The sequence below is a fragment of the Rhinolophus hipposideros genome (assembly GCF_964194185.1).
Source record: "Rhinolophus hipposideros genome assembly, chromosome: 10".
In the NCBI taxonomy this organism is placed as follows: Eukaryota; Metazoa; Chordata; class Mammalia; order Chiroptera; family Rhinolophidae; genus Rhinolophus; species Rhinolophus hipposideros.
The window spans coordinates 58173812-58200600 of NC_138056.1; the positions used below are offsets into that span (position 1 = coordinate 58173812).

The window sequence follows — 26789 nt, forward strand, 5'->3', positions numbered from 1 at the left end:
GTTCTGCCTTTACTGAAACACCTTGTCATGAATCACAGCTGGTTTCCAGCTCCCACAGGAGCCCCCCAGGCCTGGCTGCTTTCCCTGGGCGGAGGGGTGGTTACTTCAGATATGCCCCGTCCTCTTCCTTCTCCGCTGTGGTAAACCCAAATGGCCTTTCATTTCCAGACCAACCTCAAACCCAGAGCTTGAGGTGATTAAATACTGCCTGTGAGGTTGTGGTCCTAGAAACTTCCTCCCAAATGGTGTCAGTACAGGGAGTTCTGCGTGCCTGGACACACACACAGCACACTCAGGCCTGTGCAGATGGAGAACACAACAGCTGCATTTGTTTCTGCAATCAGACCTTTCAATTAACATGGCAATTACGGCTACCAAGGGAAAGGGAAATCAGCATTTACTATTGATTTTTATAAACAAATGCAAAAAAAAAAGATCACACCCCACAGCACTCACCAAAGGAAATAAGTAATAGTTAGTGTGCCTGCGTTAAAATAAAAGCTCTTACTTGGAAAAACAGACAGACACTCTTGTGGAGAGTAGAGTGAGGGTGGATGACACAGTAGCTTTCAAATTTCTGGAACTCTCGTTAACATGACTGACGTCAAAGCTGGTAAAGGAGCTAACTAGCATTTACAGGCACCTACTATGTATGTGTCAGATACTGGGTTAAGCAAGCACTTCAGATATGCACGTATTATCTCTTTTTATTGTCAAAATGACTTTCGAGGTTGGAATTGTTATCCTCAGTCCCTAGACAGGAGACTGCAGGAAAGAAAGATCAAGTAGCCTTCCCCAAATCATATAGCTAGTAAGAGGCAGGAGCAGCATGCAAACTCGTATCTCTCGCATGCCAAAGCCTGAGCTCCTTCCAGTCCCTTGCTTATTATCTCCTAATAGCAATGCGAACAGCAGCACGCCATAGCTGGCTGGAAAGCTCCGAGGAAGAAGTCACAGTGCCCATTTCTTATCTCTAGAGGTGGTTAGACTGGAAAGAGCCTTGGACACAATGAAGTCCAATCCCCCAGAAACAGATCTCAGGGATGGGCGTGGATACCTTCCTGAGGTCCCAGAGCTGGGAAGGAGGGCTGCCAGTCTCTAACTAAGGTCTCCTCTCCCCCTGGCAGTGTTCTTTTCACTGTATGAGGCTGAGGTTTCCCAACTCAGGCATTAATGGTTCCCCACAGAAGTTTGTTGTTCTTATTGTTTCTTTAATAATGAGATTTCTATGCTCACCTGAGTCTAAGAGGAGCTGGAAAAGTCATACCTTTTCCTCTAGCAGATTTACTCAGTGGAAATGCATGAGCTAATGTACAAAATCTGCTTCCACAAAATGCTACAAGAGAATGAGTAAGGAGTGATTAAATCATAGCAAAATGATTTTATTTACAATCAGTGTTCAGTGTCTTGAAACACAAACTCCCACCCAAATATTTATCCCAAGGATAAACATGTCCCCCACGTGTTGCCATAACCGATTCCTGCTGGCACAAAAGCACATCCTAGCACCAGTTTCCAGGATATAAAAGATGACGTCTATAAAAAGGCCTCACAGGACAACGCTTGCGTGGTGACTCCAGTCTTAGAATCCTGAACCTGAGCTTTCTGTTTGGTCTGGATTCAAAGCTAATTTTCTCTTGAAGGAAAAAAGAATTTATAAACTCAGTTATGCTGAGACATAACTCAATGATGTATTGAACAGACATAGCCTCTCTTTTCTACAAACCGAGATGCTCAATGTAATAAAAATGAAGTTCTACCTTCAAACAGAACTTCAAAGAAAGAAACCTGAACATTCTTTCAAAGTAAGCTATAAACAGTTTTACTCTAAGAGTTATGTGGTTCAAAGTCTCCAAGACAGGCAGATAATTGGGACACAGTCTTCTAACTATGCTTGACACCAGCGAGTGACTGAGGGCAGGGTGTGTTAGGTAAGATGGGAGAGAATTTGAGCGGGTGGAGCTGATGGGAATCAGAATCTACTTCTGGGCATGTGATCTGAATATCTACTGGAAAGAGAGAGTGGACATGAAACCAGAACCGAACTTTGGCCTCAAAGAGAAACTTTAGCCACCTATAGGTTTCTGCTCCAGTTTCTACCATTTCCCTACTAGTAAGAAAGTGGTACAATTACGTGATAACCATTTAACAGGTCCTTGATTTAAAAAAGAAGAGACAATGAAATCAAGACTGCATAACGGTCTTTTGGTGCAGGCCAGACTCCTGCATGGACATTTCCTGGTACATTGGATCTTGTAACAGGGAGTTCAGGCTTGGTGGAGATCCACAGAGCATTTTAACTTCTGGCATTAAAGGCCACCACAATACGGAAGTAAAAAGAGTATGGAGTTTCCCAAGCTAAAAGGCCTCTGGATCTTATTTCCTTGTACTTCAGGGGCCCTGTGTCCCTCAAGCTGCATCTGAATGGGCAACTGCCATGGTCGGCAGAAGTAAGTGTCTGCGGTCCCAGTGTTTGGGGCAATAGCTTCAGTATGTGACTACCATGTGCTCCAGTGACACTCCCTGGGACCACAGGCTTCTTGTCCTGACTGGGCAGGCTTCAACCATCCAGCCCAGTTTGGTTTTCTTAAGGAGCTGCTTTACCTCGTCAAGAGATGTCAACACCAAAACAGTAATGCTCCAGAGGGACCCAATGGTCATTTATTCTGATGTTGAATTATCTCTTTCACCTATTGCAGAACTCAATCTCAACTCGTCTCTGTCTTCTCTTTCTTTCTTCTATGTTATGCTCTCCAACAAGATACACAATCCAGTTCTTCTTGGCTTCCAACACTGGCCCATCTCCCCATTCAGGTTTTCTTCTCTCCTTCTTGGTTTGGTGCTTCTACCATTGATATTCTAGGATACATTCCTCCCTTTCAACTCAGACCCCAGGATCTCATCTCTAGGATGTTGCCCTTTCCCTACATACTCCATACTTGAGCACTTAGACCCGAAAGAAAGAAATGGGGAAGAAAGTTTTTTTGACCCCTTAGAGGCTAACATTATCAAGTTCGATAACTGGGGAGCCAATTCAGCACACATAATCTCGTCTCTGTTTTATTGAGGTCAATGAAAGGCATACATTAGTACATCCCAAAAGAACGAATGTGTAATATATATTTAAATTAATTATAATTTTTAGTAACTCTTATTCAACTTGAATAGGCTAAACAGCATGTCCTGACACCGAGTAGAAAAGAAGAAAGTTGGAAAAAAGTCTCCTAACTCACTTGACAAGGAAAATGAGAAAGCAACAGTAAAATTAACAAAACAATTTAAGATAGAATTATAACCTAAGAACCAAAGGAGAGTACTTCAGAAAAGGTTATTTAACCAAAGAGGCGAATGTAGCACTTTCTGAGTGGGCTGATGGGAACTACACTTCAGAGGCAAAGCCAATGAAGTAAATGCTTCCCCTGTGGACTGGACCGTAGCACCTATGAGTAACTCAGATGTACAAACCATCAGCTAAATGGATGCAAATGTGTTTACAGCCTTCCTTCTTTGAAGCAACAATGTTATGAAATGTTTACAGTGTTAAAAACCCATTATAAAAATTCAACCTTTTGAAGAAGTGAATTAAAGATGACCACTGCGGTTTTACTACACAGAGTAAGTTGCCCAAGATCAAAGACTTGGGAAACTCATGGTGTAAAACCAAAGATCTTTTACAATTCTGCAAGAGCTATAAGACCTACTTGCATTTTGGAAAATTCATTTTAATTATCAGACTTTCTGTGATGTCAGTAGCTTCATGACTAGAGTTATATCACGTGATAGATGATCTCACCAAAATGACACCCAAAAATGTATGAAAACCAAGAGTTGGCTTACTATGGTATTCTTGTTGCTGATTCTATTAAAACTTCATCTCTTTAAAAAATTTTTAAATAGCTTTTTACCTAGCAGCTGATACTGGGTTGAATTAGCCAAGAAAATCATTCCTGCAAGCTTCTGATTTTCTTTTTTCCCTCTCTAGGAGTCACTGTTCATAAGACAAGCCAGGACTCAGCAAAGAGACAGGCAAGCTAAAATTCAATCCAATGGTGAAAGTGACAATACTTTGCCCATGGAGGGCCAAGTTTGTGAAACGTTCATATTGCAGGAACTTCAAATCCTTGTTTCTTTTCCACCTAAGTCTTATAAAAAGAGAGGAAAGACATAAATTTTTAAAAAGGAAGGAAATTCTCATCTAGAAAATATACTTTCTAAATTATGAACATTCTATGTTCAATGGAAAGAGTTATCAGTTTTCCATGAAACTGAGGAAAAACCTAGAAAAAGAAAGAAGTCCCTTGAGCTCCTATGGATATGAAAATAGTCTCACCAGGTCTTTGTGATGGGGGCAGTGATGCCAGTTACTGCATGGAAAGGTGGGTAATGTCTCCATAATGACAAAAATGCCAGCTAATGTGACCATGTACTCTTTACTTTGAGATATAAAATGTGTACCTCCACTTTGAAATATAAAATTAATACCAGAGTGTTGCTTTGTGCGAACAGAACCAGAACAAATATGGTTAGGTAGATAAAGACCAATGATACCAATATTCACAATAAAACACTTCAAGTCAAGACAGCCCCAGTCAGTAAATCCTCATATTTTCACCAATACCAAAATACTCCTTAAGGAATTTCATGTTTAGAGAAATCTTGCATTTGTAAAAATTAATTTATTTTTCAATGTCTAAGACACACACAACTGCCAAGCCCAACTTCTGATACTTGCATGCGATAAACGATATTGATAGTTTTACTTTGTTTAATTCTAGGCAAACACTAAGGAATGCAACGTCCTGGTTAAGCTGTGTAAATTTATGATGGATAAGTATAAGGTTTCCATTAGATTTTTTCTGAATATTGACAATAAACCTTGAACTCCTATTACTGCTAGTATGGAGCCCAAGGAATTCTAGGACAAAAATCTCTGTTTCCTTAACACTTCTCACATCTGTGTCTACCTCATCATTGGCCATACCAGGTCCTCCTCATCTCCCTTATGGGAACTGAATTTCTTCTTAACCAGTCTCCCTGACTCAGCTCCTGTCCCCTCCATGGGACCAGAGTGATTTGTCTACAGCTAGAACCCCAGAGTGTGACCTTCCAGTGTCCCCCTTACCTTCAGGACGAAGGTCAAACTCTTCAGGATGAAGGTCAAACTCTTCACACAGGCAAAAAGCAGCCCCAGACCCCCACCCATGTCTGAGCCCTGCCTTGCTCTCCAGGGGTCATATGTACTCCACATACACTGCCCTCCTTCAGACTCACTCACAGCTCCTCACATACCATGCAGTTTTGCTATATTTGCTAGAAACATCTTCCTCCCACCTTGTCTGCCCAGGGAATCCCTACATATCATTTAGGTCTTAGCACAGACACACTAAGAAAAATAAGTAGTTAACTCAAGAGAGCTAACAGAGTAGAAGCTCTTCAGAGTAGAAGCTCTTTTTTCTTAATACAACACATTAGTTATGTAATTTAATGTAAGGATCAAAGGTCACCCACTTTAAGAAACCTCACCTTTTTTTCTCCCCACCAAGGTAAAAATTACTTGGACATCATTAATAACATACTTTTAATATAATATAAAACCTATTATATTACATTACGTTTATGAGCTTGCATGTCTGTCTTTTCTTCTGAAAGCTAAGTCCCTTGAAAGTAAGCACCATGACTGATTCATCTCTTTATTTTTCAAACCCAGCACAGTGCCTGGAACACAGTAGGTGCTCAATAGATGCTTCTTGAAGAAACTAATGAACGGTCTCAGGGAATCTGGATTGAGGCTTGCTACTGCCTCTTACTCTCTGGGAGACCATGAGCAACTCCCTTGAGCTCTCTGGACCCCAATGTCCCCGCATAGAAACAAAGGTAATAATGCCTGCTTCACAAAGTTTTTGTGGGGCTCAAATGAGATCACCAATTGAGAAGCATGTCATAAGCTCCAAAGGCAAAACACAAACATTCTATTTCCTCATTATTATGAAATATGCTGAGGAAAGATGGAAAGTAATAAACAGTGGTGGTAGCTGCGTGAAGGTGGGAGTCATGGGCAGGGAAAAATACAGACCGAGTGCTGGTGACTCTGAAGGAGAAAGGCGCAGGGGACACTGTTGTGTCTGTTCTACCTTCAAACCCTATTTCCAATTCAACCCTTCTCTCCTCTGCCTTGCCACCCTCCATATCCCAGCCTCAACCTTCTCACGCTCCCATTGCTGTAGAAGTCTCTAATGGGTCCTTCTGCTTCTACTCCTGCCCCTCTCCAATCTGTTCTCCACACGGGAGCCAGAGACATCTTTCATTAATGTAAATCAGACCTCATCATTCCTTGCTTAGAACTATTTAATAGTGTCCTGTTTTTCAGTGGATGAGACCTAGCCCACATCCAGGGGACTCCAAGGACCTACATGGTAGTGAGAGCCCTGAGCAATCTCCACCCTGAGCACAGGCAATGCTCCCCTGGCTCCTCACACTCCTATTGACTGCCTATTTGTTGTCAGTCCCCAGAACCCGCCATGCCAAGCTGCCTGTTGCCTCCAGGCTGTACATGTACTGTTCTCTCTTCCTGAAATTCTTACCTGGCTTTTCTTCCTGCTGGCTCCTTTTTTTAAGTCTCTTCTCAAATATCATTTCTTAAGAGGTCTTCCCTTACAATTGAAGTAAACTCTATGTTATTCTCTCACACTGGACCGTGTTTATTTCTTCTCTATCACTGATAACCATCTGTATAATTTTGTTTGTTTACTTCATTACTGTTTTGCTCACTAAATTATATACTCAGTAAGGAGAAGGATCATAGCCGTCATGTTTATTTACTATGTTATTCCCAACACCTACCAGTGCCTGGTAGAGAGTAGGTGCTCAATAAAAATTTGACGATTGGATGAATGGACAGATGGACAAACAAATGAACAGATGGATGGATGGATGGTAAAATGGGATGGCAGGGAAGTAACTAAAGAAGAGATGAAATCCAGGTCAAGAAAGCAGAACTCTGCAAGGTGACAAGGTCTACTTAGGTTGGCAGTCCTTGGTAGCCTAGGGCTACCATGAAGACCCTTGGGATGTGTTGTGTAGAAATCTATAAGGCAGAGGGGGCCATGGAAATAGGAGATAAGAGAGCTGTATGCAAAATTTACCTTCTCTACAAGTTCTTCTCTGCTTGGGACTAATATATATGTATATATATATATATATATATATTATATATATAATATATATTATATATATTATATATATATAATATAATAATATTATATATATATTATATATAATATATATAATATATATTATATATATACATTGAGCCACTCTGAATATATATATATATATATATATATATATATATATATATATACATACATACATATAATCAGAGTGCCTGAATGGTAAGCATTATATAAGTGTTTATTATTATTATATCTAATATTATTATTCCAGCAATTATGAGTGCCAGAGGAGGCATGTGACTCCCAGAGGAGGCAGTTGACTGGTAGAAGGTCACAGAACATTTAACAGCACAGTTAACAGAAGAACAGCTGAGGCTGTTCAAGAACCTGCCACCCTGCAGCCGAGGCTGGTTACTGGGGACAGGCCCTCCTTCTGCTGGGTAGACCCTCCCTCCTGGCACCACCTGGTTCCTGGTTGGCTGCCCACCAGAACCCATGCCATCATCTCCCCCGGGCATGGCCAGACAGCTTCTGAGGCGTCTCAGACGTGAGAAGAAGCTGCTGCCAACTCTTGGAGTGTGAGTACAGGGGAAATCTTTCAACTCTGACGGGCAGATTACAAAGCCTCTTTCTAAAAATGGCTGTTAATAGGTTTTTCTCCACACCATCTATCTTTACTCCCGCTGTATCAGGTGGCAACTGCATTGCTAGTCACTGTCCTGTGACCCGAAATGATTTCACCAGTCAAAACAAATAATTATGGGCTAGAAGAGACCAAAAATAAAAGAGATAAGAAGGGAGAGTATGACACAAGGGCTGAGCTTTCTGTCCAATGGTTTGTGGACTGTCTTCAAGATCATGTTACTGCAGAGAAAAAATAGAAAGCTTGAAAGGAAGATGGGAGTCAGGAGCAGGTCCATTCATCAGAAACTGACACATAAGGACTGACAGCAGGAGCTGCATTAGCAGAGGTTTGGTATATGACAATGTTTAATATTAAAGCATCTCCTTTCTATGGAGAGAGTGTAATATGAGGTTAGACAATTAAGTTCACGAACTCATCCTAGAAAAAGTGCTACGTACCTCATTGTTGAATATCACTACACTTACGTTCGAAGTCCTCCCCTTGGGAAGCTATGCACCAACACCAGTGCCTAGTCTACCCTTCAAAGCAATTTTGGAACTCTTTTTCTGGAATGGCCATCAGAGCTGTCATCATACTACACTTGGTGTCCTGAACGTCATCAAAGTGTCTTTCTTTCAATATTTCCTTTATCTTCAGATAAAGAAAGAAGTCATCAGGGGGCCAGACCAGATGAGTAGGAGGGTGTTCCAATACAGTTATTTGTTTACTGGCTAAAAACTCCCTCACAGACAGTGCTGTGTAAGCTGGTGCATTGTCGTGATGCAAGAGCCATGAATTGTTGGCGAAAAGTTCAGATCACCTAACTTTTTCATGCAGCCTTTTCAGCACTTCCAAATAGTAAACTTGGTTAACTGTCTAGTTGGTACAAATTCATAATGAATAATCCCTCTGATATCAAAAAAGTTTAGCAGCATCATTGTAACAAGTTTGCAAACTGTCAGACCTCGTATAAAATATACTGCAAAAGGTTGTGGTATTGAATTAAATAAGTGAAGGTATAGAAACTGCTTAGAACAATTCTTGGCACATTTTAGGTCCTAAAAAAAAAAATGCTAGTTCTTATATTATTACTTGAATTTTCTCCAGAAGGCTTTCCACTCCTGAAAGAAATTCAGTATAACAGGAATCTGGGTTGGAATCCTCAATATCTCCTTCAGATACTAGAGGAAGAGGAGATGGAGGCTGTCTACCGTGAGAGAAGACCAAGCTCCACTTTAGTCATGAGGGTACCTGGCAGTCTATCTCCTACTGGGGAAGTCACTGGACAGCTCAGTTACTCAGAAGGGATGTCTTCTTGTGCAGGCATCAGCTCCCTGTTTCTGTTTTGTGAAAGAACCAAGCAAAACGAAACAAAGGAACTAAGAGAGTCTGCCTTTTCCAGACTTTCACACTGTAGGGGAGTATGTGTCGGGTCCAATTAATTATGGGTTCCATGTAGACCTACCACCAAACAACAATACAGAACCGAGACAAAACGCTTTCCAAAAATCAAATTCTCAAGTTGCTCATCATTGAACACTATCCCCTATGGTCCCTCTAGCTCTCAATATCACTTTTAAAAGTACATGCAGCTTTGATTTTTCTCGTATTCAAATTCCTCAAAAGCTGATGATCTTTCCATCAAAAATCCCTCTCCTCAAATGACAAAGTACGTTTTACTCTTTACTGTGTCCTTTTGGTAAGAGCTGTGTTTTGACCAGGCTGCCAAGCAACCATTTGGGTACAGAATGAATGCATGCTTTTAACTGCTGACCTCAGCACCCCCAAAGTAGGATAGCCTCAGATTTTCATCACACGATCATAGAGCATCTTTTGTGCTCTGCATCGGAGAGGCAGTCAGACATCACCCCAAAGGATTTCCCAATGTACTTTCTACACATCAAAGTGAAGGTTTGGAGGCTGACTTTAATCTATGCCTTTGCAAACAAAAGTGCTGCCCATTAGTGACCCCTTTGCAATGGTCACATGAATCAAAAGGCCTTTCCCCCCCTCTCACTATGACACTGGCATTTGTAAAGAAGAGGGTAGATGATGAAAGAAAACTTTAGGAGAAATGACAAAAATGCAGTTAAATAAAGCCATACTCCCTAGAGCCTACAAAGGCCTGAGAGAAACTAAAAGAGGGAGAGTAGAGATGAGTCTGGAAAAGTGTCCACAGAAACAGAGAGAGCCCAGACTCAGATTCGCCTCGATTCCAGTTGGCCCAACTCTGAGTCAGACAACAGGTATTTCTGCATGGGATCTGCCCTCTGAGCTGCTGCTTACATAATCTAGATGTTGTTTACAACTGTTTAGAACAGGCTGCAGGCTCCTACGTTAACATTTTATTATATGAATCTGGACATATCACCTCTAGAAGATATAACTAATTAAACATGGGCAAACCTGAAAATAAAACTATTTTAGAGGTATTTCCACAGGATAAGAATGCCACCCCAGTGTGACAGAGGGATCCACTCCCAAAAGTTGGTCTGAAGGTTATTTACTTGGCTCTAGAAACTTAATTCACAACATACACTGTAACCTAAAATTGAAAAGACAATGGAGCATTAAAGAAAATTATATAGAGAGGAAATAAATCTCCCATAATTCCACTGCCTTAACACAATCAGATGCACACATTTATTTCCAAGTCTTTTTACAGTTACATCTTTTTACGGTAACACTCATGGTTATAGATTCCCCTCGGTATTTTGCATTTTGAATTAAGCATTCATAAACATAAGACAGCATTTCTGAAATCTTCATAAGATCACACAAATGCTAATGTAACACATAATATAGTTCCTTTGGAGATCAATTCAACTATTTATAACAACACGTTTGTGAGGAAATACTCTCTGAATATCAACTTCGGGTTCCAGGAGTAGCAAATCTCTCTGCTGCGCTTCGGCCATCCCATCCTACACTTCCTTGCTTTTCCTGACCCTTGGGAGCTAAGGTGCTTCCTGGTACAGAGTCTTCGTCGACTTGGGCTGCTATAATAAAATATCATAGACTAGATAGATGGCTGGAGCAACAGAAATGTATTTCTTGCAGTTCTGAAAGCTGGAAGCCCAAGATCAAGGTGCTGCCCAATTCAGTTCCTGGTGAAGGCCGTCATGCTGGCTTGCAGATGGCCATTTTCTCACGATATTCTCACGTGGCAGACAGGAAGAGGGGGTTCTCTCCTGCCTCTTTTATAAGGCCCTAATCCCACCAGGAGGGCTCCATCCTCATGATCTAATTACCTCCCAAAGGCCCTACCTCCAAATACCATCACACTGGGGGTTAGGGCTTCCACATATGAATTGGAGGGGCACCCTCAGTCCATAACATGGTTTCCCTTGTCTGTAGTAGGGGTCCTTCAGGAAGGGGGAATTAGCAGTTCAGAGCTGGCATGGGGGCCCCCAGGACTCAAAGTAGAGGGTGAGAGTAGACTCTGGTCTACTCCCTACATATCCTCCTGTTGTAGTTTGTTTTCTGTGGGCATCATCTTCCATCTCTGGTTCCAAGTTACCACCTATGTCTGATAAATAGGGCCTCTTTTCTTCCCCAGCCTTGGTTTAATGCTGGTAAAACTGGAAATAACTAAGTGTGAGCATTTTTGAGTTGTGTTTCTCCAATCCTCATCCTAAAGTGGACCTCTGGGCACACAAACGGCTTAGAGGAGATTTACTCACACTTTAGATATAGGTGATTCTGGGCATATCCACATCACAGAGGGGGACACTCGGGGAAGGGAGGCACCAGGGTGAAAGAGGAGGGCGAAAGGAAGGGATAAGAGAAGGAGCCTCAGAAGATGTCTCACTGAATGAGTCATTCATTCAATAACTGTTTATCGATTGCTAACTATGGACCAGCCACTGTTCTCAGTCCATCAGATACATCAATGAACAGACAAATATCCCTGCCTACATGGAGCTTACAGTAGAGTGGGGAAACACAAACAATAAACAAGAGACACAGTAAGTAAGGAAATTAAACAGTATGTTAGGAAGTATCAAATACTGGGGGGAGGGCGGGGGAAGTAGATCCTACTAAGGTTGACCAAGAAAGTGGAAAGGATTGTTTATGACTTTATATGGGGTGGTCCGAGTAAGTCTTATCAAGAACATGAGAAGCCTTGAAGAAGGTGAGGGAGTTGACCACATGGCTATTTAGTGGATATGTGTAGTAGGAAGACAGAACGGCCAGTGCAAAGACTCCACACAGCTTAGAGTGTTGTAGGAACAGGGAGGAGGCCAGAATGGCGTGGGCAGCAAGTGAGGCTGAGGAGCAGAAAAGATGGGGTCCGAGAGGGTCAAATCAGGTAAGGCTTTGTAAGGACTCTGACTTCGCAAGATTTTGAGCAGAAAAGTGATGTGATCAGACTTAGTTTTGAAAGGATCACGCTGGCTATTGTGTGGCAAATAAACAAGAAAAGCACAAGTGGAAACGAGGAGACCAGCTTGGAGGCTGCTGCAGTCAACCAGCAGAGAAATGTTTGTAGCTTGGGTCAGGGTGGGACCCGTGGTGAGCAGGGCTTGGATTCCAAGATCCAAGAGCAACAGAATTATCTGATGGATTAGATACGGGGTCTGAAAAAGAGAGGTTAGGGATGTATGCAAGGGTTGAGGCTCTCCAGGTGTGGTTAACAGTCACAGAGGATGGGGTGGAAAGGAACAAGGCTGGAAGTTGGGAGACCAGTGAGAAGGTTTCTGCATAATCTAGACATGAGATGATGAAGGAGTAAATAAGGCTGGTGGTAGTGGGGGTGTAGAGAAATGGATGGATTCTAAAGGTTGGGGTAAAGTTGACTATAAAAAAATTAAAGTTTCAGATAAGCATCTGCGGCAGTTTCCCAGTATCCATTCTCTCCCTCTTAATGTGTAGAAGTTAGCTAAATACATGTAATCCCACTAGAGATTACATTTCCCAGGTTCTCTGGCAGCCAGGTGTGGCATATAAGCAAGTTCTGGCCAATTGGATGTGAATGGAAGTGATATTTGCAATGTCCAATTTGTGCCCTTCAAAGACATTTCTCCTCGCCTCCGGCTTCTTTATGGAATTGATGGTAGAGGCTAGAGCAGCTACCTTGGCCCATCATATGTAAATGCACACTGAGGATGGCAAAGCAACAAAATCCAGCCACATACCAACCTGAGACTGCCTACCCAGACTTGTTTATAAGAGAGAAACACATTTTTATCTTTTTGAGCTTCTGTATTTGGTGTGCATGCTGTTACAGTTGCCTAACCTTTAGCCTAATTAATACAAGTTCTTTTAGCTGTTCCAAGCACAAAGCCCTAACACCAAATGTTATCAAACCCATGAAGCCAGGACACTATTCAACAGGAAAGGGTTTAATTCCAACCTGCCTCTGCTTGTCTGTTCTTAAAATATCTGAACAGTATTTGAGCTTCAATGCCCTGAGTCATTGCACAAAAAGTTCAAATCTAGAGTAAACTGCTGCGTATGGAGCTAATGGTTACTTAATAATCCATTACTTCTTTTTCGATCACGGAGGCCCAATTCAACATCACGTCAGAAGTAGACTTCTCAGGAAGACATATCATGTTATCCATCTTTGGGGCAGAAAACAGCATCACTAACAAACTTCTAATTCTCCATACAAGCTAGCCATCATCTTCTGATTGATCGATGAGCCAAGTGTGTGATGACAGACTCCCCCCACCAAAAGGAGACAAGATCAAGTTCTAAGCTGGCACTGAACAAAAACATATACTTTCATCAAAGGCAATTCCTAACCATGTGAGAGTCTAATAAATCACCACTGAATACAGAAGGGGTTAACCTGAAACCTGGGTAGCCTCAGACATGCAGCCAACACCGCAGCGCTGGCCACCAAGCCTTTACATCTTCACTGAGTAAACACATGGGCAGGTGGTTTACACGAAATGCGCTGGTCCTTAATCACAGTGATTTGACTAAGCACCCTTTTCATTCATTCCCCGCCCCCCCAACTGTCAAGCTCAAGAGGAAAAAAATAAAAACAGCCTACAGAGAAGCAGGTGAAAGGTGAAGGGTCAGTGGAATTTTACGGTAAAAATCGTTGGCATGTGGGTCAAGCGGGGAGACTGATGCCCTCTGGGAAATCACACACGCTTTCAGTGGAATACCCTGAAGTCTGGGAAGATTTAGGTTAAGTAAGTGCCTTTCCTCCTAATGGGCCATTTGTAGTCATTTCTTTTAGCAATGAGAGCATTAGGCTAACTGCACTGAGATTAACAAAGTTCAGAGGAAAGGGGTTATGAATCGCTTGAGATCATTTAAAAAGCAAATATTTATTGAGCATCGCAAATCAGACAGAAAGAATGTCATGGGACAAGACAGAGTCTCTGTCCTCAAGGTGCTTAGGGTCTAGCGTGAAAGGCAAACATAACAGTCATTATAACAGGGTACTTATAACAGTGCCCAAAGGAAACACACACAAAGTGAGGGGACTCACATCCAGTTTGGGGAGTGGGAAATAGGACAGCCCTTCCCCAAAGAGGCTATAGGTAAGCTGAGGCCAGAAACATTTTGAGGGCCCAATTCCTACATTAATAGAATGGGAATGATACCTGTCTATGAAGAATCCCCATAAAATGGGGTGATAGTTGCCTGTTTAACGTAAGTAAAATATGGCTGATATCTAGTAATGTGTAATCAAAGATTTACTCTGTTGCCACAATCTACATGGACAAGAGATCATGACATAAATTTTAGAAGAAAGGCAGAATATGAATAAAAAATGAAACAGAAGTTGATGGATTCGTGAATTTGCATCATTCAGAAAATCTAGACTCCTAGAGGGAATTTGGATCATCGAGTTCCAATTCTGTCGTCATTAAGAATATTTCTAAATCAGTCAAAGCAGATGTGAATGACAATTTTCACTGCTATTCAGGAGACTCAAAATCAGGAGGTGGGCTGCTTCTGCCCATTTCTACAACCAATGACAATCTCCGTGGAGTCGCTGAACTTTCTCAACTTGTCTCTTCATCTGAAAAATCAGATGTTGGATGAAAAGGATGGTTTGCAAAAACATTTTTTAATCACAATCCACAGTGAAAATTGGCGTTTTGCCAGGTGCCCTGGTACAATACTTATCTTCATTAATTTTAATGCATTTGCTAATTTTTATTCTAGTCTAATCCATTTCTTTAAAATGAAAATGCAGGTTGGATTCCTAAGCTAACTGCATGTCCCACAGTGACCTGTATTCTGAGCGGTTCCAGGCGAGATCATCTCTAAAGGCCCTTCCAACCCCGATTCTGAGAATTATCAACATGATCACCTAATATTTAGCACTTCACAGTTTTTAAAATGATGCCGCAGGGGCTATTTTCCATGATCCTTACAGCAGTGGGATGACACGGGCAGAGGAGGTCATGAGATTCATCACAGGTTACCTGGCAATGGTATGACAGAGCTGGGGCTGGACCCCGTCACTGCCCAACAGCAGCCATTTGTGACTCTTCCTCTCTCAGAGACTCCCACCTCCTGACGACCCTCTGCCCTCAAGTGTCAACTTAAATGCCTCTCCTGACATGTCAAAATTGGGATGCGAATCTGGTGAACACATTCCAAGAATGCAGTGTTAATTTTCATATTCACGCCCTTGCTAGATCCTTCAGAAACTACCTCCTGCCGGCCACACTGCGTGAAACCAGTCCCTGCCCTGGAGGAGTTCACCGTCTTGCGGGAAAAATATCCACCCACAGACTCACCCACTAAGCACAGCCCCCTTTCAAAACTGTCCTTCTCTCGCTTTCTCAGTGACAAACTAAGTTGTTCTGTTTAACTCAGCAAGTCTCCCCATTTGGCTGATGGACAGCGCCAAGCTTCAAGCCCTCCTTGGAGACCCTGAGTGCTGGAGGGTCAGCAGGACAGCAAAAGGGTAGCATCTCCAGTGGGAGTGAAGAGCACGTGCGGCGGCTCCCAGACAATACAGCTTCCCCTCGCTCCCCAAGGGTGAAGGGGGCCACCAACAGGCTCTCCTGGCATCACCCTAGATACCCTCCTCACTCCAAATTGGCATCAGCTGACTTTAGAGATATAAAAAATTTGTTTTTAACAGCATGAAAAGATCAGGTCCCCTAGATTTATGGACAGTGTGTCATTTACATTATTTAGGAGGAAAATTTTACCTCAGGGACTAGGGACAGGGGCAAGAGTGCTTTTAGGGAGCCATAAGCCTAGGGCTAAAAAAATAGACATTCAAAGGCTTTCTTTATTGTTTTAACTATTCACAAAGCAATAAGTGTTGATTGGTCATATGCCAGTACTTCTAAGGCAATTATTGTCAAAATGATTGGAGTCCGTAGTGGGAATTTATTGTTTTGCTTTCTGGCATCCATCCCACCTCCCTCTGATGACAGCACACAGATTTACTGTGGGGGAACCACATCCCTTTTATTCTAAACCAGTTGGTGTGGGTGGCCCAACATTAAACTCTGTCTTTAACTCCAGGGGTGAGCAGAGATCAGATCTGGATTTCAGTGGCAGAGCTGCCAGAACTAACTAGTTGGTGACCTTGGGCAAGTTCCCTTTGTCTTTTTCCTCATCTGTACAACGAAAGGTTTGAATTAGGATCTCTGATGCCTCTTCAAGGCCTCAAGATTCTACAATTCTAGACTTTCCTGGCCCTGCTCTCAAATTAATCTTTTTCTCAGAATAATAATAATAATCTCAGCTGACATTTGCTCTCGCTGGGTGCCAGGTACCTCCATTTTTCTCTTTAAATCTCACATTCCTGAGACAAGTGTCTCTCTTTTAAACATAAGGAAGCTGGACTGATAGAGGTTAGAGGACCTGCCCAAGATCAACAGAAGTAGCAGGTGTCAAGGGGAGATCTGCCCCCAGGTCAGACTGGCCGTGGGAACCTTAACCCAGTCAGTCTATAGTGTTCTCACAGAAGAAACTGGGCTCTCCGCATGGTTGGTCAGCTCTTTCTAAGCAGAAGAGGGGGAGGGAAAAAAAGCCATACTGAGTTCCATCAAGCCCCTGCAAGGCAAACATGGCAAACCGCTGGAAGGGCGCCTGGGAGGATCCCTCCCAGGCCCAGGAGGCGGGGCGCCGCCCTCCGCCCGCCACGGGATCCGGCTTCGGACCATCCTACCCTTGGGGACCGTTACCTTGTTGAGATGCGGGTTCCTGGTGACATCGTACCCTCGCTTCTTCAAGGGCACGGGGCGCACAGGGCCAGGCTTGGAGTGGCAACCTCGGGCGGGTGCGGAGGGCGGACAGCGCGGCACGGCTCCGCAGGCCCGGCCGGCCAGGAGAGCCAGCCTGGGGCCGGTGCCCAGCGCGGCGCCCATGGTCCTTCCGCAGACCTGGCACCGGGGAGAAACCAAGGTCAGGGGCGCCTTCCGGCCAGGCAGGCCTTACGCGCGCTGCAGGGCGCTGGGCCTGAGCCCGCGACGCGTCCTCAGGGCAAGGGCAGGGGGGTCCCGAAGGGCGAGAGGCGCCAGCCCCGCCCCTGCACCGCGCCACCTGCGCGGCTTTCTCCGCCCGCGGCGCGCAGGCCTTGCCCAGCGCCCGGCAAAGCGAAAGCAAGCCCAGGAAGCAGATTCTGTGCGGGTGACAGCTGCGCCACCCCCGCCCTCATCCCCGAGCAGAAGCTGCTGCGGAGCGGCGCGCAGTCCCCAACCTCCAGCCCTGCTCGGGGGCTTGCCGCGGCCCCTTCCTGCCCCAGCCCACCTGCACTGCGCCCGAAGGTGATGTCTTCACCTCCCGGCGGCGGGGCAGGCGGGGCGAGGCGCTGCGGGCAGTCGCTCCCCTCCTGCCAATGGCTGGACCGCGCGCCGGCGGCCGCGAGAACGCGAGGCTGGGGCGCGCTGGAAAGAGCGGTCCCCGAAAGCTTTGTTCCCAGTGCGGGGCGTCCCCGGAGGACGCGCGTGGAGCTCTTCAGAATCGCGTGCACGTGCCTCTCCAAAGACAAAACGAAGCGCAGAACGGCCCCCGGAGCCTCTCCATCTTGAGAAGCTGAACGCACCCAGGGGATTTAGCATCTAGGGATCCACGTGCTCTCCGACTCTCCACTATTCGGGGAAGGCCCTGGCCCCGGGATGGGATTCAGAGTAGACACCTCAGACACCCAGGGCTCACTGTGGTGCTGTGCTGTCCAGTAGAACAGGCACGAGCTACCCGTGGCGCTGTAAATTTAAATGGAATAATATTTAAAATCCAGTTCCTCAGTCACACTAGCCATATTTCATATGCTCAAGAGCCACTTGCACATCGTAGCTAAGGGATGGGACAGCACTGGCATTTCCATCTTCTCAGAAAGTTCTATTGGACATCGCTGATTCAGATCTGGTCCACAGATACCAAGAGGGCTCCTGGGGACCCCGTGGAGCCCGTCACGGACTGTAGGGACGAAACAGGGGCCTTGAGGGTCATCTAGTCCTGAATTTAATTTTACACTTTCTTCACACAGTAGCCACAAGATTCCTTTTGAAAGCAAAAAACTTCATGGGGTGTGGAATAAAATCCACTCTTTTTGGTGTCTACGCTTATCCCGTAGCCTGGCTCCTGCCAAATTCTTCAGGTTCATCCTACTCCATTCTCCTTCTCGCTGAGCTCTGGCCATACTTACTCCTTCCTGTGCTTCCATCCCATCCAGTTCCCTTCCACCTCAGGGCCTTTGAACGTGCTATTCCCTCTACTTGGGATGCTCATTCTGTCAGGTCTCCACTAAGTTGTCAACTCAAAGGCCTTTTGTCCACTCCATCCATGTTGGCCTCCACGAGGGACTATATAGTGAAGGTTTTTTCCTTCATAGAAATTAAAACAGCCAGTAATTAACTCTAATTGTTAATTGTCTGTCTTCCCTTAGAATGCAAGCTTCTTCATGAGGAAAGTCTCTTTGCCTATAAATCCCTGTGTCCTCACTGCCTAGCTCAGTGCCTGGTTCATAGTTGCACGATAAATAGTTGTTGAGGGAATGAAAGTAAGTGAAAGCTACTTTTATAGGGGTTGTGAACCCGCAGACTGACTTCCAGACAGATGACACGGTCCTCTACTGCCTCCCCTACGAAGCTCGCTGGGTAAGCAGCCTTCAGCATGTGTGCTCTGGCCCTGTTCTAAATACAAAGCAGATATCCTGGTGCTCAGGGCTGCCCCTGCCTGCATCCCCTCCTCTCCCTCAGGAATGATCATCTCCTTCAGTCTCTCCCCTTTCCAGTTCAATCTCCAATTTTCAGCTCTAATGATCTGTAGAAAACAGTGCTTTCCAAAACAGAATCAAAATTACCTGGTGGAGGGGGTGGGGTGGGGCTAAATACGTATTTCCAGGCCCATCCATGGAGATTCTAATTCAGTAGGGTTTAAATACCTGGAGTCAGGTTTACTCTTGGACTGTACATTTATACAAGCCCACAAATGATCTTTTCCCTCCCTTAAATCAGTTTGAGTCAGAATTTTGGTTGCTGGCAAACAAGAGCATTAACTGATATTTTCCTCTCCACACTTGTGTTTTATATTTGCACAGCTTCCTGCCAGCTGACAAACATCTTCTTGAAGGTAGATTGTGTGTGTGTGTGTGTGTGTGTGTGTGTGTGTGTGTTTCCATCTTTGGTACCTGGCACATAGCAAATCATCAAAACCTGTTGTATGAGAATGCCTTTGCCCGATACAATGACCTCTCTCACCTGGAGGACGTTTAATAGGTAACCTCAGTCATTTAAAATTCAGCTAGAAACCAGGATGTAAACAACAAAATTTCCCAAACAAGCCAATATAATTTTTATACAATCTATTCACTAAAGTACTTAAAATTTACATGCAAGAATCTCTTGCGTGTCCCCACCTGTGACCTATAGTCTCTTAACCCAGACATAATTCTAACAATGATTGTTTTTCTTTTGTATGTGTTTGATCTTTGGCTGCAGTAAAGGAAAGATGCTAAAAGCAGGTTTCGGTGCAGCCGCAGAAGGCCAAGAGCAAGAAAAGGTGACTGCTCTGTTCTACAGAGCTGTCCGGGGACCCAGGTTCTTTATCCAGGCTGTTATCCTCCTTTTCACAGAAGCACTAATACTACCTCAGTATCCCAGCCATTGGGAAGGTGGAAAGAGGAAGGCAAGCAATTATCCTCTAGGAAGTGATGTGGAAGTAGCACATGTTACTTCTACTCACATTCTCTTGGTGAAAACTAAGTCACATGAGTACATCAAGCTACAAGGAAGCCTAGAAACTATTGTCTAGCAGGACAAGAATGTATGCGATCCACTAAGGCTCAGTGGGCAGCCTACTACTAAAAGGAAGAAAAGAATGGTTCCTGGGGACTAGTAACTACAAGTCTAGATACAATACTCACTTTATATTAAAGTGCTTGGCATGGAGTGGGTGCTTAGAAATTGTTGGCTATTATTATTGGCATGTGTGATTTCCATCTCTGGTTTCATTGCAATTTCCTTTCTTTTAGAGCTGAACATAGGATTACAGAGGCCAGGTTCAGAGCCATGAAAATGTTTCAGAACTTCTTCCAATTCCATACAATTCTGACTTCCTTAGGTAGCCAGCCTGTGGTCTGCTGCAGCGCTAAATAGAACTAATGAGTCCCCATAATTCATCTTGGCCCCTCTCCCTTCACATCCCATATACTGACTTCTGCCGTCATTATAATGTTGCTTCCTGGGGTGGCAGGAAAGGAATCCCATTCCCATCCTTCCTGGCCAGAGTTTCCATATTCCCAGTGCACTGAGGACCTTTGTTTTTGATTCTGATTACAGAGATTTGCATATCTGTCTGTTGCCCTACTGGATAGATTTCCTTGAGGACTAGAACCACTATTTACAATTCATTGCATTTCCAGTACCTGGGACAGTGCCTGGAACAAAGAATACACTTACTTTGCTGAATTAAATAAAATTGATATGAATCAAATTTGTGCATAACCTTCCAAGGAGTGAACTTGATTGAAACCAAATTGGGTACCTTGTTATAAGGGCATGAAAGTAGCTTCAAGTTAGAATTTTAGTTCAGTTGGCTCTCTTAAAACAAGACCATCTGTGCTCGGTAGGCAGATTTTAATGACCCTACATATGGGTTTAAAAAATAGAGGTGCATTAAAAATTCATTATTTTTTTGGCTAATTCTATTGCTTCACAAATTTATAACATTCTATATAACAATTTATGTTCATGATTGCCCTAAAAGAACTCTTTAATTCACATTTCTGCTAGTAATATTTGGAGATACTTCAACTCCATTATTTGTCTACAGCAGGGAGAATGGTGAGGAATGTCTATTTCCTCTTTGTCCACACAATCACAACTCTGCACACATGCCCTGCACTCTGGTCTTTGTGCAGTTTTCTCTGCTCCCAGAACCTGCCCCTTGAAGCGCTGTCTTTCCTTAACAACTCCGCTCAAATACCACTTCCTCCAGCAAGTCTTCCCAGATTCCCACGTCTATGGCAGCTTGCCCTCCCTCCCGCGTGCTCCCCAAACTCTGTTATTTGTACCTCTCTTATTGCACTTTTACAGTCTATCTCTCTGTGAAGTTAGTTATGTATGTGCCTGTTTACTCTGAGCCTCAAAAGGGCTCATAGAGGTTAAAACAATACCATTAGCTTCCGACTACCCTGACTTCACCAGTGACGAGCTTGTGTGACCTTGGGCATTTGGTGTGACCTCTTGAAGCCCCATTATCTTCAGGGATAAAACTGGTATTCTAATATGCTTCCCACATGGGTTCTTGGTTGGATTCATGTATTTATTTGTTTTTTAAAAAATGCATCATAATGCACTTACCACATGCCCGGCAGGCATTGTTCTAGGGGATTATAAATATTAACTCATTTAATCTCATAACATTTTTATTAAATACTGAACTGATTATTAGGCTATTTCTCTCAGCTCTAGATCTACCTTCCTATACTCTGGTTTATGGCTGCACCTTTGACTTTGCAAACCAGTTCTTCTTAGATGGCCGATTTCCTGTTAATTTCTGCCAATGGGGGGCACTAGAGGGAGACTGAAGGCGGAGTGGGAAGATTCCCTCCTTTCTGTTTGCTTGCTGTTATTATTTCCTTTCAGTATCCCCTCCAGGCACAGTCCTTCACCCACCAGCAGCCACTGGTCCTAGCCTCTTCCATATTCCAGTCGCAGTCTCCCCAGGCCGCACACACTTAGCAGTGGGTCTCTTCCTCGGCGTGTCCGGCTTCCGATGGTTTCAACTTCTTCCCTTTGTTCCTACAGCCTTAGAGATGGGAGGGGCTTCCTATGCTTACTCTTTATGGTTGCCTCCGCATTCACTTCCTTCTCATTCAGCCGCCTCGCATCTGCAAAACCAGTTCCTTCTATTAAATTCTTTTTGTTGAACTGTACCTAACGTGGTCTGGTCTTCTTGACTGGACCCTGTCTGAAATAGGTTGGTACTATTATTATCTCCATTTTATAGATGAGGAAAGAAAACCTGGAGATGTCAAATAACTTGCATGAAATGGACCAGGATTTAAACCCAGGCTCCAGAGACCTTGAGTGGTCACCAGGACACTAAGAGCTTACATGTGGGAAGTGCTTAGCTAGGCCTGGGGCTGGGTGGGCACTAAATATACTAGTCTTCTGACCTTCAGACACCATCCTTGTTGGGACTCTTCAGCCTGGCATCCTACATGGCACCGAGCACAGGGCTGTGTGCTGTAAATGCCCACGGAACTGACTTTGACTCACCTGAACAGGGAAGGACAAGGTGGCCTGGAAGGGCCTGAGTTAGAAAATGATGCCAAGGGGTGCGTGGGGCCATGGAGCCTCTGCATCTGATCCCTGTGACCCCCTTCCTTTGGAGCTGCTTCCAGGGTAACGGATTCTACCTCTCTTCTTATCCTTCTCCCCATCTCCCTGACACCCTCCGCCCTGTCCCATTAAGTGGGAATAAACAGCTCTCTGGCATTCTGAAAGTACCACAAGGAGACATGAAACAGTACTTTTGTTGGGTAGCAGATAAAAACATCTTTTTCTATTTTTCTAATGCATTGCATTCTATTTCTCTGTTCTTCTGTTGCATTGCCATAATTTTTTAATACCCAGTTTTAACAAGAAAAGAATATCTTTGAAGTAACCACATTTCTAATAGAGGTGGCCCACCAGACTCAGTTAGACCCGCATGCTGTTGTCACAAGAACACTTTGAAATTCTTGTTTATAAACTCGTTCAGCCTTCTACTCAAGTAGTTGTTGGACCAAACATAATTGCTTCCAGAAAGCAGGATACAACATATTACATTTCTTTCTCATCAGACTCCCTGCCTGATTCTCATTTAGTTCTGCACTAATCCTCTACAGGCCTGCTTCCCTTCCTGGCCTGGCCTATGGGGCCAGGCCTTATTTTCATGGCTGGTTTAGGCACAAACAATTTATAATCATTTCATACATGCCCCTACATCCACCCTGCAAAAGGAATTCCAAGAAGAAAATGTCCTTAATCAGGGTGGCCACGGAGAGAACGAAGAACCAGCACTTCTTGTGTATTTTCTATGCCTCCGGATTTCCCAGAGGTGGTTTTAAAAAGAAGCTATTTTCTGCCCCTCTTGAAGCACTCTATTCAAGCACTCAGCTCTCTGACAGCCACCATACCATCCTCCATTCTGCTCCTGGCCCTTCGGCCTCCTCCTTCATCACACAAAAGTTAGACAAAAAGGCAACTGTTCGAAAAAGGCAAGACACGGAAACAGAAATCCATGGCAATAGCTGCTGAGCTAAGCAGCTGATAAGGGGGAACAAATTTGTACCCTGAGTGTTTGAAGGACAGGGTGGTGACCCGGTGGGGGAAGGGGAGGGCTCTTTGTCCACGGCGCGATTTACCCATCTGGCCCATTCAACATCCCCTGGTCCACACCACCTGACCCCTGCTTCTCCAGCTCCTTTTCTCCTTCCACTCCAAGCTTGTTCAACTGTAATAAGCATATCTGCCCGCTTCCTCATTGATTTTGCAACAGTCCTGACACGCCTCCATAATGGAGGGGGGAAAAAAGGGTGGGGGTTTCCCTGTTGACTGTCTTATTTCTCAGTGGGATAAAAATCATCATCTTTCTCTGAAGGAATCCTGAGGATCTCATTAGAGCTTGAGTTATCTTTCTTTTCGGTGTGTTTAAAGTATGTTTTCCATATGCATAATTGGTGAGATTGACAGGCTGTGTCCAGTCAAACTTGGGTTCTCTTCAGCTCCTTGTCACTTCAATTGGGTTTTTTCCCCTTCTCACAAGACTTAACCACTCGGCTCCTCCCATCAGCTAATATTCAGCCTCAGGTCCCCCTGCCTGGTTCACTGAGCTTTCCCCCAAAGAGATGTAATTAGTTTCCTTTGTGGATTCACAGGTTAGAGCTCCAGCTTGTATCGTTTATTATTGCACTGGATGTTATCTGTGTCATCAGGCAGCCCACAGAGCAAGCATTCACTGGGCTGTGAAACTGAATGTGGATTCTGACCAAAAGGTCAGTGTTTCTCCCTCCATCCTATCAGTTGATCCCTGCAGGCCACTGGTTATCAGGAATATGCGTGCTTCTCAGGGTAGGTGGATTTAGTTCTCCTTAGTTTGAATTTAGGGCTTGGTTTCCAATCTGAAAGACTTTGCTTACAAAGGGTAGAAGTGGAGACTAATCAGGCAGCTTCCGAATGATACAGCCTGGAGAGACACCTTTTTGCTTTTTAGGCATCACAATTAGCTCAACGCCCCCCACCCTTTTTTTTTTATAGTCTTGACCCTGTTGTTTCAAAGAAGGTTTTGAGACTTGAGCTCCATCAACATGTTATTTAACACTGTAATTTGCACAATAAAATAAGGGATAGAAACCAAAGTCACCATTTCATGTTGTCTCAGATTTTTGCCATTATAAACTTCAAGGTCTTTGTATAAGCAGCTAGAGCTTTCTCTTTGGAGTCAGATCCATCACGCTGTCTCTCACTAACTGTGTGATCCTGGGGGCTTTACTTGATCTTTCTGAACCTCAGTCTTCTTATCTGTAGAAGGAGGATGATAATAATAGTACTTAACTCATAAAGTGGTTGTGAGAATTAAAATCCTGGCACACAGTAAATCTTCAATAAATAGTAACTATTACTATTTAAATATTTCCTCTATATTTCCACAGAACAATTCTGGGCACATAATAATTGCTGAATAAACATTGGTTAAATTGCACTTAACTGAATTTTCAAAGGTCCAGCTTTCAAAGAGTCAGTGTGAAATATTGGTATAACCCCAAGGCACCCGCCTTGGTAGAAGCCGAATGTTCAGTTGTAGTTTAATTATCATAGAACACACACACACTCAGAGCGTGAATCTTTTAGATACTATGTCAGGGTCTATTAAAACAGGAGTCATGTGAATGTCCCCTGGGACCTGTAAGTCTCTTGTTGCAGGTAATTTCACTTGCATCACTGGCCTTTAGTTTGCTAGATCTGTTTCCCTCCACCTATCAAATGCCAGGACCTCAGCTCACCCCAACTTTGTGAATATCTAGGAATCCATCCAGCAGGGAGACAGGTTTTATAACTTGAGCTACACGCTCCTCCTTTACTACCTTCTGTTCACTGGGCTGTGGCCTCCTGGGTCCAGTTCCCAGCACTGCTGAAATGCTGCTCAAATCCCCACTTAGTGGCACAGATCACTGTAACTTCTGAAGCCCCCAGGGTAGGCTGCTTTCTCAGCCAGTGCTGCTTGAAACTCTGCTATTTCTTCCCTTGTCTCCATTTCTGTGGTTCCCACATTTTTTCTCCTATTGGAGACTCTAGAGTGGGGCGCTCTTGGTGCTGGCAGAGGAAGGTAGAGATGAAGGTCAAAGATTCCTCTCGCCATGTTTCTTTCAGATTTACCACCACCTTGGAAGAGGGCGGGTCCCTGGCCGAATGGCATGATCTACGGATTCAGATGTTACATCTCTCCTCTTCTCACAGCACACGTGTTCCTGGGGGAAGATGGGGCCAAAGTGGATTGCAGGACAACCTCATACTGTTCTCGGACTCTCTGCTTCCTCCTGTCCCAGCTTCTAATTCTAGTTTATCCTGCAAACTTTCTTTATCTAAAATGGTTTTTCTGGAGGAGAGGCATTTTCCTTCGAGCTTCATTAGGCCCACCAATTGTAACAGACATATATGTCAGTCCGTGATAATTAGGCTCAAGTTCCTCTGCATGAGTCTTCAAGGCCACATGCAAATCAGCAGTGTGCCCAGGCAGTGATTTAAATGTCCCAAGCATCCCGTGACACATAAAACGTTTGTCTGCCTGGAGCACACAGAGGACCTCCAGTAGAAGCTGGGTAATTCAATATACCTGCTCTTACTCAGTCACGATGCCCTGCCACAGAGCTTTAAAAACCTCTGTTTGCACAGGATGTGTGTGACAAAAATGAAGGGAGGATTGGAGTTTCTTTACAAATCTGCAGAATTACTGAAGTCGAGTTGGGAGCTTTCTAAAACTCCTGATAATTACAGAGTATATGAAACCACGTAATTCTATTGTTGGAAGGGACCATAGAGATCACCTAGTTTTATAATAAGTCAATGATGGTGATAAGATTGAAACGTTGCTCCCTGAGAAGGGATTTCTGGGTGCAAGAAGATGCTCAGCATCCCTGCAATGGTGGGATTTCTAAGGAAGTAGAGAACACCCTCTCCTTTGAGGATGAAGACCATTCCTTATGATTAAAAAACATCGATCCCACTTAGTAGCATTCATTTTGCCCACTTATTTTCTAGCTTTCATCAATTGTCACGTTGCAGAAAGACATTTTCTCCTTTATAAGAAGAAACCGGGAGACCACACTGATAGAAAACCCACACGCTGAGCACTGGAGTGAACTAGCGCAGACAGAAAGTTCATGGCAATCAACAGACTCTAAGTTAGGGATTTTTGATCCAACCACAAGTCCTGACTAGCGCTGAGCAAGCCAAGAATATGAACATCTTGGACAGAATAAGAAGCGATTGATAACAGATAAGAATTAGTAGTGAAGCTATCAGATTGGAATAATATGTTTGCATTTCTTAAATCTTCCTTACTGT

The 26789-nt window shown here is 43.9% G+C and overlaps 1 protein-coding gene across 2 annotated transcripts in view; it reads right to left on the minus strand.

The window, feature by feature from the left end:
* The window catches only part of ME3 (malic enzyme 3), a 175634-nt gene extending 157810 nt beyond the window's left edge, over positions 1-17824 (minus strand). The window contains exons 1-2 of one of the 2 annotated variants that reach the window (XM_081063184.1): positions 17485-17824; positions 16920-17117 (exon numbers count right to left, since the gene is read on the minus strand). In XM_081063184.1, coding sequence (XP_080919310.1) covers positions 16920-17102 — 183 coding nt within the window. In that variant the 5' untranslated portion in view covers positions 17103-17117; positions 17485-17824. Of the gene's footprint in view, positions 1-16919; positions 17449-17484 lie in introns of those variants that run through there. The other variant, XM_081063185.1, reaches the window with a different exon arrangement.
* Positions 17825-26789: the final 8965 nt, after the last annotated feature.